The 15,080-nt window shown below is 45.7% G+C and overlaps 3 protein-coding genes across 5 annotated transcripts; 1 reads left to right on the top strand and 2 right to left on the bottom strand.

The window, feature by feature from the left end:
* Positions 1-708: 708 nt before the first annotated feature.
* si:ch211-274p24.4 (coiled-coil domain-containing protein 92) lies at positions 709-4,020 on the bottom strand. Of its 2 annotated transcripts, none has more exons than XM_034607169.1 (4): positions 3,610-4,020; positions 3,268-3,567; positions 3,114-3,161; positions 709-1,884 (listed from the first exon to the last, which is right to left on the bottom strand). In XM_034607169.1, the coding sequence occupies exons 2-4, from the start codon at positions 3,479-3,481 to the stop codon at positions 1,169-1,171; spliced, it is 978 nt and encodes a 325-aa protein (XP_034463060.1). In that variant the 5' UTR covers positions 3,482-3,567; positions 3,610-4,020; the 3' UTR covers positions 709-1,168. The 2 variants fall into 2 exon arrangements, with proteins under 2 accessions (XP_034463060.1, XP_034463061.1); XM_034607170.1 differs by having other exon boundaries at positions 3,268-3,419; positions 3,701-4,018.
* Positions 4,021-4,721: 701 nt separating this feature from the next.
* On the bottom strand, positions 4,722-9,080 carry LOC117774649 (F-box only protein 40-like). 2 transcript variants are annotated; one of them, XM_034607215.1, is made up of 9 exons: positions 8,950-9,080; positions 8,306-8,335; positions 7,622-8,186; positions 6,975-7,387; positions 6,575-6,754; positions 6,204-6,445; positions 5,651-5,782; positions 5,290-5,548; positions 4,722-5,064 (listed from the first exon to the last, which is right to left on the bottom strand). In XM_034607215.1, exons 2-9 carry the CDS (start codon positions 8,306-8,308, stop codon positions 4,855-4,857), a joined length of 2,004 nt encoding a protein of 667 aa, XP_034463106.1. In that variant the 5' UTR covers positions 8,309-8,335; positions 8,950-9,080; the 3' UTR covers positions 4,722-4,854. The 2 variants fall into 2 exon arrangements, with proteins under 2 accessions (XP_034463106.1, XP_034463107.1); XM_034607216.1 differs by having other exon boundaries at positions 6,975-7,384.
* A 388-nt stretch (positions 9,081-9,468) lies between these two features.
* Positions 9,469-14,067, top strand: LOC117774740 (F-box only protein 40-like). Its single transcript, XM_034607359.1, has 7 exons — positions 9,469-9,545; positions 9,659-9,708; positions 10,071-11,231; positions 11,336-11,622; positions 11,802-11,933; positions 12,654-12,990; positions 13,689-14,067. The coding sequence occupies exons 2-7, from the start codon at positions 9,706-9,708 to the stop codon at positions 13,905-13,907; spliced, it is 2,139 nt and encodes a 712-aa protein (XP_034463250.1). The 5' UTR covers positions 9,469-9,545; positions 9,659-9,705; the 3' UTR covers positions 13,908-14,067.
* The last annotated feature ends 1,013 nt before the right edge of the window (positions 14,068-15,080 follow it).

The following is a 15,080-nucleotide window of genomic DNA, read 5'->3' as shown; positions in this document are numbered from 1 at the left end:
CTTAATTTTTGTCTTTCAGACTCTCTCTCCCCCACATCTCTTAACATTTCTCATTGCTATATATGATAATATTTGAATGCTACACCTGGTAGCAATACATTTCTTTATGATCTGAACTGCGACCTGGTACAGTAATGATGTCAACAAGAGAATTTGTGTGTTGAGGTTTGCTCTCCACTTCTCTTTTGTGCGTCTGTGCTGCCGCCGCAGATCATATCAGATGTTGTGTTATCTGTTGCTTGAGGTTTCGGGTTCATCTGCATGATTTCATTGCGGATATTCACTCTAAAATTGTACATTTCTGTAGGACAAAATCTTTCATATATGTTGTACTGATATGAACACTGATGCTTACACCTCTGCAGAAATATCAGCTGGACACGACCCTCAAGGGATAAAGGGTGTAATGGATGGATTGATAACCGAGACTCAATAACACAAGGATTTATGGTCACAGGAGGAAAAACACAGGTCTAAATGATCAAATGAATGATGGCTGAATTCCATTTCGCTGCTTCCATTTCTGTGTCCTTGCATTGTTCATGCTGACGTATACATACACACGTGACCCACTGAGACGTTGACACAGAACAGAGCCTTTTGTTAATGTCATCAGTGACACGGTTGGTTTTTTTTTTACACTGACAAAATGTCTGCTGCGAAGAAACCTTTTAAAAACCCTGAAAACAGACAACATGACAAGAGGAGTATCGTTCTGCCATTATTAGGCACATTGCATGAATTTAATAAAGTGCAAATCATACAAAATGTCCCTACACTGCCTTCACGAGTGACTTTCTGCACCTGGACGCTGGTTGAATGGCACAGACCAATGTTCACACACCCAGAGGCAAAGGCTACTACTTACAGGCAAAAGCTGTGTTGTTAAAACCAAAAGGCATCCATTTATAAAACTGTACCGCTGTTCACTCTTTGCTGACCCACTCGTTTCCTCGTAATTTCCAAGTAGCATGTCGTTCCATCAATGTGACAATTTGCGCTACTGTGTCTACGTGTAGATCGATCACTCGCGCCTGTGCAACTACCTCTAACTCTACGGACAATCACAAGGTTACATCTCCCTCATCTTTTTCTAGAATAACCACATCACGTGTTGACCGAGGTCGGCCGACACCTGCTGGAAGACAACGCCACCTCTCCATCGTCATCACAGAGCGGTTTCTCCCTCCCCTGCTCCCATGTCCACCCTCCTGTGCACCCTGCTGTCCTCGATATCCTCCCACTCGTCCTCCATCCCCTCCGCGCCCTGCATTGTGATTGGTCGGTTCAAACGCAGGAGGCGGAATCTAAGTGGCACCAAGAAGAGGGCGGGGTCGGGCATGGAGTGTGGCCGCTGCGGTGACGTCACTCTCTCCTGCGGGACGCACGCCCTGACCCGCTCCTCCCTCAGGGTGACACGCCTCCTGTGTCGCTCCTCTGTTTGGCTGGGGGAGGCGGGAGGAGGTGGAGACAGAAGCCAGTCTGAGCTGTCCCCTTCATCTTCATCATCGTCTTCGTCCTCCTCTTCTTCTTCTCCTTCTCCTTCTCCATCCTGTCCTCTGGGTTCCTCCCCTCCTTCCGCAGCAGACTCGGCGCTCTGCCGTTGATGGAACAGTTTTAAGCGTGCGGTGTGGAGCTCGTGGCAGAGGGTCGTCGTGGTGACGTTTTGGCGTTGCAGCTCACGACTCAGCAGCGTGATCTTGTGGCTGCGTCGTTTCAGTTCCTCCAGGAAATGCCGCTCTTCGTCCCTGAGGCTCCTACTGAGTGCTGATGTCCGAGCCCGGCCCGCCCGCAGCTCACCACGCACAGCGACCATCATGCACTGCTGGTCTTCCAGGAGACGCTCTGCAGCCTCACAACGTGCAGCCAGCTCCGCTTCCTCTTCTGAGAAACACATATACACACAAAATGACTGCACTGTATACAAACAACTTTCTGCTTCATCAATCCTTCTCATATCGCATTTAATACATTTTTCTTTTCACTTGGCTTTTCTGTGTTCCCTCATTTGTTGGGCATATATGTGCATTATTGATATATAATACACATATATAAAGATTTAGATTTCGTAAAAATGGATGATGCACAAAGACTGAGTTAGTTGTTTACATATAAAACTTAAAAATTAGCCAGTTGTCTTGAGAAAGCTTCAGAGAAGAGAAAAAAAGTTTCTATTGAGTCAATTTATAGATATGAAATAGTTCTATATAGCCGCTTTCAGACATGCACTGAACTCTGCAGGTCCACCGCAGTTTTTATGTTTCTGTATGTGTGAACGCAAATGTTCGAGTGAGAGCCTCCGAGCTTTCTCCGCCTGGCCCCCTAGTGTAAAGTCTGCAGAAAGTCCGATGTGAGAAAACAGCAGGGGATCCTCTGCAGGATCGGTTGATGATGCCTCTAACACGTGACAAAAACTAAATAATATAAATATCTCAGGTTAGAAAAGTGCTGCCAGGCACTGACAAAGTTGACATGAGAGTTTGTGGCGATAAGAGCCAACACTGTTGTCGATGAGCTGTAAACAAAGTCATGTGCGCAGCAGAGCACGTTACTGCCTCCGCCTGCTGCACCACCCCTGAATCCTGAGGATTATTTGTTGCTGTTGTGAACTCGTCTGAGCAGAGAATCTCCTGCTGTGATGTGCATGAAGATGAACTGCTGAGAAAGTACGGATCCAATTCTCTGAAGTTCCTCTGCAGGACATGTCTGAAAACGGCTTATGTGAAGATCTCCTCCCCTGATCCAGGTCTGCACTAAAATTGATTGGTTTCACGCTCCACCTCTCTGTTATGGTTATGTAATCCTGCTAACTGACAAACAAACACAGACGAAAACACATTTTCCTTGGCAGAGGAAACTATGAAAGCTATAGTCTGTATACATGGAACCTTACACTGCTGAAATATGAGTTAACATAATCAGAACTCATGTTTATAATCAGGCAAATGGATGTAAAACTAATGTTGTACAGCTCATCACTGTACATTTTCTATTGTGACGTCCTTAGTGAATTTCCCGGCCTCCTCTTTGCAGCCATTGCACCTTCCCCTCAGTTATTATGATATAAAATTTCAGCCTCACCCACAGATCAGCGAGCAGCTGTAGTGTCTCACCTGCTGTGTTTCTGTCAGGAAACCTGGAGTCCAGCTCACAGCTCAGCTCTGCAGACAGGAGCAGTAGAAGTAGATGAGCCAGGGTGAGACACAATGACGATGATTTTAAGAGACACGTAAAGAAGGAGATGGAGAGGGTCACCGGTGGACTGACCATGACAGCGCCTCTTCAGGTGTGTGATCTCCAGCTGCAGGCCGGTCAGCATGGCCAGGTGCTCCTGCTGCAGGAAGGCGATGCCTCTCTCCACACTGGCCACCTGCTGCTCCAGCCTCCCAGCATCCATGGCTGCTGATCCCCCACACAACCTGCACATGCACGAGGGCAGCTGGATGTGTGGACACTTCTTTACATCATTATAGAGCTGCATTCTATTATAGCACTAATGCAATAAAAACATACAGTACAGGTGCTTTTCTGCAACATTTCACTGGATCAATTCTGCTCATTTGCAAAAAGCCTTCTCTCTCATTGAATCTCACAGGTTTGATTTTTTTTTTTTTTTTTTGCATCTCATTCCTGCAGCGGTGGTCTCTGGTGCTCAGTGTCTTCCTGCACCAGTGAATCCACCAGCCTCACTGTGGCCTACCGTGATACTGAAGCGGTGTGCTGCTCGAAGCGCCTCTCATGGATCCTCGTATCGCCCGGAGATCTCCCTCCTTGATGCTGCAGAGATGCAGAAAAACAACAAGAGCTTCGTGCAAACCGCGCAGGACGCAAACTGACGCTCGTCTCTTGAGTATCTGCCCTCAGGTGAGCTGCTCCTCCGCTGCAGCTGGATGGCGTCTCCTCCTACGTGTGCACGGCTCCTGCTGCAGTCAGAGGAAATAACCTCGTCGTAACCTTCTGTGTGTTCGTGCTGCTGCTGCACTCACAACAAAGCAGCGCTATGGCGGGTGATTAGTGCCACCGGCAGGAGGAGGAGGAGCTTGGTGGATAGGAGGATTCCAGCTGCTGTAAATAGAAAGGGTTGTTTTTCGTCTTTTGCGTTGTTTGTTGGTTGGTTTGGATGCTTTGTTCGTAAGCAAGATTAAACAAAAACTAGCGGAATGGTTTCCACAAAACTCGGTGGATGGATACGTTTGTGGATCCAGATCAGGGGGCGGATCCAGATCCAAGAATCTCTCTCAACTTGCTTCTCTTTATGAAAACAAATCAAGCTAATCTCTACAGTAATTTCATTACTTTATAACATTTCTCTTTAATTTATAATATTTCTATACAAACCACTACAGTGAAAGGTGTATGTAATGTCTGTTTCTAAAGCATTTATTCATTTACAACATATTTTTTGTCCGTATCTCAACAATACTCAGCTTAATTTCATATATGGCGTACATGAAGATTTAAAAAGCAAATGTTGGACAGTTTTCGATAAAAAGACAAGAAAAGTATATAAAAATATCAGAATATTTATCATAAATTAACTATCTGTTTAAAAATCAAACATCTAATAAATATTATTATCATTGTTATTGTTTTAACAATATTGTTGATTCGCATTATATAATAAACATTTTCATATTTTTCATATAAAAATGCATACGCAGATAATTACTTCGGAAATATTGAGCATTACATATATCATAAAAAGAAAAACTGTACAAGTTCGAGCAGGTTTTATTTTATTTGTGGTGCTTCATGAAACATAGTGGTTACAACCCATCATCTTTATACTGGTCCAGAAATAAATAATTAAAAGTCGACACAGCAGGAAGAATTAAATGTTGTTCTTTTTCATTGCTACCATCTGTTTCCTGTGAAGAGGTTGACGAGACTCATTCTCTCTTCTTGGCTGCACCTCTGTTTGTCGCTCATGCTGGGGAGGGGAACAGGCTCGCTGTGCACACAGGTCTCATAGTGCGGACAGACTTTTAGATGAGCAGACATAGGAGGGATGTCGGACATGTGCCACGAGTCCACCGAGGAGAAGAGTCGGCTGAACTCCCAGACCTGGAGAGAAACAGGAGTCAGGAAGGAAACATGGATCACCACTATTTACCTCCGCCAAAGAGGTTGTGTTTTCCAGGGAATGATTCATAGATATTGAAATAATAAGGAATATTTAGGGGATTATATGAAATGTGAGGAGACTGTTGGGCCTTGGTGGAGGTATGTGCTCCACTGAGTGAGCTTCTAGTTGTGTATGGATTGAATGCTGTTGTGTGTATGTCTCACAGGTTTGGCCCTCCACCTGGCTCCTCCATGTGAGTCGGGGGTTCTCTCCCAGCGGAGGGTGACCATCCCTCGGTCCTGCAGCAGAGAGGAGCACACCTGCCTCATGAGCCGGGACACCAGAGCCAGCTGGGACAGGGACAGACTGTCCAGGAAACTGGTCACGTGGCACAGCACCTCGTAGGGCAGCGAGCTCAGGGAGGCCTCCCCCCCTCCTCTGTCTACGAGGGTCGGTCGCAAGTTGAAGCTCCTCAGCTGCTGACTGTGGGGAAAACAAATTTTGGATTTTAAAAATGGTGATGATTTTATTCACAGAAAATATGTGAATCTAGACCGATGGAGGTGAAATGTGAGTTCTGCTCACTTGAAGGTGACGGTGGCCTTTTGCGTGGACGGCTCAAACCTCCCCTGGCTGTAGGTGCAGCCCAGGTACGCTAGGGGGCACCTCTGTTCGAACCATCCACTCAGACATGTCAGGATGTCACTGTGGACGTTCCTGGAGAGGAGACGAGATTTAAAGATACAGTCAGCGATTCTAAAGGAACCACAATCCCCTTTGATTATATACAACTGATAAAAACATCTGTAAAGAGGATATAACAACAATGCTCCTGATATAGGTCATCCAGCCTTTAATAGATTAATCAAACAACCTTCACAAGTAGCTGGTGGCGAACAAAGGCAAAAAACTATGAAGATAAAAATAGAACCTGGTCCTGTTTTATATGAACATTTGCATGACGTTTGTATAGTTTATCCTATGTCAAGATTTCCAATCGTTTGCATTGTTTCCTCAGTGTTGGTCCTTTGAGATAAGAGAAACAAACTCTTGAAAATGACACGTGTCAGGAGTAAGGATTAGAGCAGAGTCACATTCACGTCACAAACACAACCACATCGGTAGAGTTGTACGACACCTGACATGTGCGGCGAACTCTCTTCGGTGGAAGGTGTGACCGCAGAGAAAGGCGAAGACGCAGCTGGCTCTGCTGTGTCTGCTGTTCACGCTCTCTGCCTGCAGCTGCAGACGAAGCCTCAGCGGCCTGTCCACCATCACCTCCGCCAGGGTCGTCCTCCGTTTGAACGGTGCCGAGCGAAACGAGTGCGTCTGCGTTCCCACGTCAATGTAGAGGCAGTCGATTGCCTTGGACTCGCTGATCTGCACGGAAACAAACAGACCTGATTCATTCGGGTTAAAGGACCATACCGATTTGCATCTACAGTCACAACTGGACACATCGAGTTATCAATATACGTTCTTATATTGGTAGCGTCGTCTGACCCCGACCTTGTGACCCATGACCTCCCCCTCAGTGTATCCCAGCAGGGTGGCTGCGGCTTCGTCACTGAACCAGTCCTCTTCGTTGACGCCGAGGTCTGATGTGTCCACGCCGCGCTGCTCACACGGAGCCCTCGCTACCGTCTCGTACATATGAACCCGACTCCTGTAGTGATAGCTTTCAGGGACCTTGAAGGAAGAAACACATGGGAATATACTACATTACATTAGGAAGATGGATAGAATATAGTGAAAAAAGCTTTTGTAAATTATTATTAGGTTGATTTTAAAGCTGCATTAGGTAACAGCACCACACTGGCTGCATTTGTCACTACAGCTGTGTTCCTGTTTTAAAGGCTACCTGAGAAATGAAAGTTTTATTTTACAGTGAGTAAATTGCAGTCATCACCTTGAAGGAGCGTAGCGTCTGGACAGGAATAGGCTCCAGGCTCCCATAGACAAAATCTAACTCCCTCGGCGTGCAGGCGTGGATTTGTCCGAAGTTGAGCAGCATGCGTCCATGATGCACTATGTACATGCTGTACTCCTGTGGCGTGAGCTGCTTCCCCAGACGCTCCATCACCCCCTCATGCCACGGGGCCAGTCCCATCACCCCGCTGTCCTGCGTCTCAGCCTCCTTTAAATCCCCCGCACTCTGGGCCTGACCCCTCTCAGCAGGTCTTGGGCTTTGTTCGGGATTACCCAGGTTTTCCTGCGCTACAGCACAGCCGCCTCTCTCCATGCTGAACATCATATCACACAGGTTGTGTTTCTCTTTGCTGAGGACGAGCCCGGCACTGTTCTGTACAGAACTGTTTTCTGCTGAGACGGATGTGTGGCGACCCATGGAAAATCATACAAGTAGAGAGATAGAAAATGACATAAATAAGTTGCAGTATTTTATGTGATTATGTGCATATGAAGGTTTTCATTTCAAAATTTCATCTCCCCCATTTTTCATTATTAAAAATGTAATCCTCATAAATTGCTGTTTTGCAGGCCTGATTTTAGTTGGTCATCTTATTTAGTTTGGAAGGAAACAGTGCTTTCATTCACCTTTATTGGCATCACTGTTTGTGACACCAGTGACAAACTCTGCCATCGCCATCTCCTCTTTCTTCTCCTCCCTTATTTCCTCCTCCTCTTCTTCCTCCATCTGCTCTGGATAGAGGGGCCTCATTTTCAGGCGGCTGTAGAGCTCTGCCTGATCAGCCAGGGCCACGGCCACATCCAGAGCCTCCCCCTGCCCCTCGTCATCCTTCAGCACATTCTCCTGCAGGGTTATGTAGCTGTGTGGGTTTGTGTCGTCGGTCGGCCAGCGGAGCCACTCCATGGAGCAGCACACCACGCTGGCCGGACACACCTGGAGGTGAGCGGCCTGCGAGGAGCGGGGCAGCTGGACCGGGCAGCCGTACCCGGCGTTGAGGCACGGCACCCTCACGTTCGGGCAGAGCAGCAGGTGATCCTCCTCTTTGCACAGGTGGAACAGAGCTCCACAGTGCAGGCGGCAGGGGATGAGGGCACAGCACACAGAGACCTCCACCCGAGCCCTGCAGCGCCGGCTGTAGCAGGAGTCACAGTGGACATGCTGCCGCTCCCTGGATGCTCGAGAGCGACGACTCTGATTGAATGAGAAAGAAAGGAGATGAACTAAGATGACAGCATAGAATAAGAGCATTTTAAACATGGTACACTGTGTTGGTTTAAACTTTGATCAGTGAAGAAATTAAAGGTGCTCACCATTTTTACAGGATCAGACGTTTAGTGATCCTGCAAGAAAACACAGAAAACAATGTGATGTCAAATTATTAGATTAACCAAAGATTGATTCTTTTGAACAGATGATTCTGGTGAATAGTTTTTAAAGGCCTGATGTGCTACAAGTCCCAGTAATTGATACAATAAAACATGATGCAATAAAGCATAGGTAAAACTAGAGGATGATGATGCAGCTATTGGAAAAGTCAATTGATTTAATTGTCGTAGAACAATGCAAATCTGAAGGTAATGTCACTTCAATCCATCCAATAGTTATTAAGATATTTCAGTCTTGACTACGTTAGTGACAAAGATCAGCAGCACAAAAGACAAGGACAGGAATCATTTGCACACTCATGCATTAAGAATAAAACAAATGTCCATTGGCTCTACAGCATTCTTATAAACAATTTATTCAAATGTACTTATTCAACCTGTTACTTTTATTTAAGAGCTGATATTCAGGGTAAATGGTAAACTACAGGCCTACATGCCCAAAATAATATAACTTTAACAGTTTTACTTCTTGTCAGGTAGTTTCACTGCACTGCTTACACTTTAGATACAACAGGAAAAAAAATACATTATCAATACACTCACAACAGAATCAAACTTTGTGGTCTTACCAATGAGCCACTGCGGACGTCTTGTTTCCTCTCTTTGGTTTTATAATGTTGTTTTCAGTGTCCGTGCTCTTTGAACTGACGGGTTAAAATTAGCCGAGCGGCACCGAGCAGGTTCAGCAGGAGGAATCCCCCCCCCCCTCCTCAGATTGTCCCTCTGCTCCTCTCACTGGATTCAAGTCACAGCCACCAAACTGCATTCATTAGTTTCTACAGCTCTTCGGCTCTTCTAAGTTTCAATAGTCTTAAATCTCCACAAGAGGACACTGTTGGGATGTGACATCAGCCTGATTTTGCTCTGCACAGGTTGAAATCAGTGATCAGCAGCATGATCATGTGTATGAGAGGAAAGAGAGATTCCCTGATGCCTTATGGGACTGGTAACTCAAACCACGTTTCTGAGCACCTGTGTAACATTTCTCCCCCAGCACTTTGCTCTATTAATAACACACACACACACACACACACACACACACACACACACACACACACACACACACACACACACACACACACACACACATAGCACAAACGGACACTTGGTCTTTAAAGCACCAGACGGAGTGCATGGGACATGTTTCTCTCCAGCTCGTGCGGCGGTAGGCCAAAGTGATTCATTCTTCGCGTTGACTCTTAGTCTCTGTTGTTTGCATATTGCCAGGCTGATTATAATGTGAGACGTTGAGATTCATAGTTTCGTCTCTGTTTCCAGGTCAGACGTCTACAGATCACACAAAGTGGAACAAGAGGATCTGAAGGATGGTATGGTTTTGTTTTGCAACTGTTACCTCAAATAGTTTGTTAGTTTTTATTTCCCTTTAAGTAGCTTAAAGGTCAAACATATCATTCCTGTGTGACTCTGTCCTATAAAGTTCATTTTGTTTAGGAGAAGGTATCTTCGCAAACTTTAGGATCTCCTATATAAAGTTTTGTTGGTTTAAAAAAGTTTGGCTGCATGATTATTGACCCGTATGCAGGTCAGCAGGGTAAATAGAGATTAAAGGGTAATGATGTAATAAAACTTATAGTAAATATACATGATCTTGCAAAAGTAATGTGGACATTTGTTGTGTTACTCTCCTGACTACTAACTGATAGTTGTTTTCCATTGTTCCTCCCATCAGAGTCATCGCTCTCGAGCGTCCAGGGAGCGGCAGCATGTCCACTGTGACTCCTGCTACAGCCGGCGCTGCAGGGCTCGGGTGGAGGTCTCTGTGTGCTGTGCCCTCATCCCCTGCCGCCTGCACTGTGGAGCTCTGTTCCACCTGTGCAAAGAGGAGGATCACCTGCTGCTCTGCCCGAACGTGAGGGTGCCGTGCCTCAACGCCGGGTACGGCTGCCCGGTCCAGCTGCCCCGCTCCTCGCAGGCCGCTCACCTCCAGGTGTGTCCGGCCAGCGTGGTGTGCTGCTCCATGGAGTGGAACCGCTGGCCGTCCCAAGATGCTCACTCCTATCCCAACACAGAGCTGCACGAAAACCTGCTCAGAGAAAGAGAGCAGGGAGGATGTCTGGACCTGGCCATGGCCCTGAAAGACCAGGACCGCCTGTTCCACTCCATGAAGATGAAGAGACTGTTCCCTGAGCTCATCCAGGGTGTAGATGAGGAGGAGAAAAAAGAAGAAAGGAGGGAGGAGGAGAGGAGGAAGGAAAGGCAGAAAAAAGCTTCCTTGATGAAGGAGGCAGCAGAAAAGGAGGCCGGTGCTCACACCTGGGAGTCGTTTGTCACGTTGAACATCCAAGACAAAGATGACGATGAAGATGAAGATGAAGTTGAGGTTGAAAATGATCAGCTGTTAACTCAGGAGGAGAGAGAGGCTATTGCCACGGCCTCAAGCATTGATGCTAATCTGTTAGAAAACTACAGGGCCTGGGAGCATATGTTCAGTATGGAGAGGGGCGGCTGCAGGGAGGCTGGAGAGGCAGCTGTGGGAGGCACAGGCCAGGGACCGGCTAAAGGGAACAGCAAAGGCCTGGGCCTGATTGAGGAAGATGCAGCAGATATGTGTGTGGGTGCAACAGCATCCAACACCTGCAAACAGGTGAGCAGGGCAGCCACATCCTCCTCCTCCTCATCCAGCGGCAAACTGACGAAGGAGAAGTTTGTGTACGGATACTTGGAGCCCATGAAGATCATCACTGTGCGCACATTTAATGTCCCAACCAGCTTCTCTGCCAAGCAGTGCCGCATCCGCAACCCTGGTTTCTACAGGAGGGAGAGCCGGGCCGTGGACACCAGCGACCTGGGGGTGACGTTGAAGGACATGCCTGTGTGGGAGGAAATTCAGGTGAGGGAGAGAAATCAATGCAAGGCTACATCCAAAAAAACCTGCAATTTGGGAGAAAACGATTTTGAATATTTACCACAGGGTGCGTTTGATTTGCCCCACAGGCCTCTCTGCTGTGCTCCCTGGAGAAGGAGCAGAGGGGTCACCTCATCGCAGAGAGCGCGTGCTCAGACGGTCTGCTGCAAGACGAGGGCACGCAGACCTACAACTTCCTGTCCGCTCCCTTTCAGAGGAACACGTCGCTGGCCCATCTGACTGCCGGGAAACCGCTGGAGCTGCACCTTCAGCTGCAGGTGGAGAGCGTCACCAGCCGACACCACAAGGCCAGCTCCGCCTTCACCTTCCTCTGCGGACACACCTTTCAGCGCAGAGAATACGGCAAACATTACAAGTGGGGTTTCTTTTCTACTGCAGTAACAAAATGTTTTGGTTTCTTCATAGTTTTAGGATTCAAGTAAGATAGAGAACCTGAGAAATTGTCATATATCAGTGAACTTTTGTGTTTTAACTCAGATCAGGTCTTCGTCTTGGAGATGAGACCTTCAGTTCAACATGTTTCTGTGTTTACAGGAATATCCACAGTGACATCCAGATGTGTGTGAATGGATGGTTCGAGCAGAGGTGCCCCCTCGCGTACCTGGGCTGCACCTACAGCCAGAGGAGGTTCCAGCCGTCCACACATGAAGCCAGCGTCACCTTCAAGTGAGGTTATGCAAAAAGTTTGTCCTTAATATGCTGAAGAACTGATTCCACCTTCCTTCTTTTAAATACAGTAGAGGTGTTAATGAATACATGACAAATACAAGACAAAAATAATCTACTATTGTAAATATGACATGTCCTTAAGGCCAGTTACATGTGTCTCAGCATGTTCTTCTGAATACGTTGGAAAATGAAACATCTGGAGGTTGAGAGTTAAAGAGGTGAGTTTATGAAATCTCTGTAGGAGGCTGTCACTCACTGTTTAGTGGCATTGTGGGTAATGAAGGCTTCAGATTTTTACAAGAAAGAAGGATGCGTGGAATAATAAAGGAAGACATAGTTCTGCTGCATCGACTTTTATCATTTTCCTTTCAATTTCATGACATTAGTCCCATAATTTCACAGGCGCGCCATGAAATTTCAACAGAGCACTCTTTTCTTTTACTCCTTTAACTGTTTTACTGCCAATAAGAACTTCAACATCAGTGATTTCATCCAGGCAAAGCAAAGAAGTGAGGGGAAGTGCAGAATGTAGTGAGCTAGTAGAGTGAAGAAGGAGGGAGGTGAACATCTGTGAAGAAGCTGTTTTCTCAGCACCAGATGAATCAACATTGATCCACTGTGATTAATTAAAATTCCCATGAATCCCCAGTGGATACATAAGTCATGCACGGCAGAAAAATGTGCTGCACTTTTAAAGAGTTTCAACTTTGCTTCCAGTGAGAGTCTGGGCTGCTTCAGCCTGCACTCCACCATCCCTGTCTCTCTGGGTGACGCTCCCCAGCCGTCCAGGAGCTCTGCGGACTCCTTACCCTCTCAGAGCAGGAGAGGAGGTCGTGCAGGAGGAGAGGAGGCCTCTCTGAGCTTGCTGCCGTACGAGGTGCTGTGCCACGTGACCAGTTTCCTGGACAGTCTGTCCCTGTCTCAGCTGGCTCTGGTGTCCCAGCTCATGAGGCAGGTGTGCTCCTCTCTGCTGCAGGACCGAGGGATGGTCACCCTCCGCTGGGAGAGGACCACGGACTCACATGGAGGAGCCAGGTGGAGGGTGAAACAGACGGTAAGCCAAGAGCCAACGACAGAGGATGAAAAGCATGTATTTAAACTTTCATTAAAGCGGCATCGGGCAGTTTAAAGTACAGTCAAATATTTACTTACTATATACTTGTGGTATCATGATACTTTGTACACTAGCTAACTGCATATACCACATTTATGCATTCATTCAAATACTATTCCTCCGTGCACTTTTGAACTGCCGTAGTGTGGTCTGTTGTTTGTGAAAACCTGGTCACACCTGCCACACTTTGAAAATGGATGTGTGTATATGTATTTTAGGGAAATTACTCCTTTTTTTATTTCGGCACTCATAACTTTCTCATATTAAATATTATTTTTATTTTGTCCTTGAGAGGTCACAGGTTTTACTGAACAGTGAGCACTTTTAATTTTGACACTAATGCTTCTGGACTATTGATTTAGAAATACAAGAATTTTAATTGTATTGTATAATTAATTGTATTTGTGTTGATTTTACTTTAAGAAAAATAATTGAGTACTTCTTACACCCTTGGAGATACCCAACGCTTTATCAGAGATAAATATTGTACAGGTATATCTCTAGTATAAAATGCATTGTCCTTCACTGCATTATCTAATATTTCATGTTTGGTAGAATTCAACATAATTTCAAGAAGAATTTTCCCTCTAGAATATCATTGTCAGGATTTAATGTCCCATCTCTTTTTGTGACTGAAGGTGTGGCAGTTCAGCAACCTGTTCTCTCCCGTGGACGCCTGGTGCTTCCGAGACGTGCCGTCCATTTCGGAGCATCTAAAGCGGTGTCCCTACTACACGACGGAGTCCAGGACAGACAAGGTCCAACTGCCGCGTTTCAGAGAAGACGTCCAAACCAACATGAGCTGCAAAGGTCCCACTCTGGTCGACTTGGTCCAGCAGAAGAGGATCATGATGTAGAGCGACATTCGACCGTATCTGTTCTTATATAAGACAGGTAGCCGGCAACACCAAGACATCATGACCTGCCTGGTTTGGGTCATAGCAGAGTTACCCCTTCTTGTTTTATCTCCCCATGTCCACTGTCAATTAGAAATAAAGGAGAAAATGGCAATAAAATAATGACTGTGTTAGTGAGGACGTCCGCTCTGAAAAACAGCTCCGTGTTCGTGAAGGATATGAGAGTCGGGCCGGTTCTTCCCATTATCACTGCTTAGTGAGATACTTTTACTTTTGATTCATTCATTTAATGATAACTGAAATTGACTCAATAGTGGTAGAAGTCCTCCAAATCCTCATCAATCCTTAATTTAATAGAAAAATACTCCATTGTAGTAACATGATGAATATTATGTAGATGTATAAAATATAAAAAAGTGAAAGTACTCTAACCTTACCTGTATGTCTCAGTGCATCATGTTATATTTGTCAATATGCACAGCAGCGTGTTGTAAAACTGCAGATTTGCTGTGTTCTGAGTTAAAAGTCTGAGTCTGAGCTCAATCTGACACAAAGTACTTTCAGTGTGAGCAGTGGTGTAAGAGCACTAAACATTATGTATTCTGTTTTATTGTGTAAAAATGTTATCTTTGGTTTGTCCTGTTCGAGGCGATGTTATCTTTACGATGTAGAGCTGCTTGGAAAAAGCAACAAGCAGAGGAGGTTACGATCATACTGGTCACCAACTGGCACTTTGTAGCCTTGTTTAGATAAAGTTATATTATTACTGGTCCAATCAACCACGCTACAGTGTGTAAGAACCCTGATCACCAGATGAACCTCAGGGGTTGAGGAAAGAAATTGAAATAAACTTCCGAGACACAAAATCTGCTTTCAGGTTTTCTCTAATCTTTTATATTTTGGTGAAATATTACATTTTTCTTGACACCTTGAGGCTTCAGACTGAAATGAAACCCTGTGAGAAGTTTGGAGTGGAACTACTATCAATTCATAGTCACCTGAAGCCTGTGACATCTGTAGACTCTGGGGTTTATATTGTTTTTTATAACATTATCACGTGTTTTTTTCTCCTTATTTGAAAAACGACTTATAATTCCAGATGTCCGATAAACGTAGTGGAGTAAAAGTGTGATATTTCCTTCTGAATGGAACAAGAATGGAAACACTTTCCAT

This window comes from Hippoglossus hippoglossus, chromosome 14 (genome assembly GCF_009819705.1).
Source record: "Hippoglossus hippoglossus isolate fHipHip1 chromosome 14, fHipHip1.pri, whole genome shotgun sequence".
Classification (NCBI taxonomy): Eukaryota; Metazoa; Chordata; class Actinopteri; order Pleuronectiformes; family Pleuronectidae; genus Hippoglossus; species Hippoglossus hippoglossus.
The sequence above is the reverse complement of the archived record's forward strand: the minus strand, read 5'-3'. Positions and strand labels throughout refer to the sequence as shown.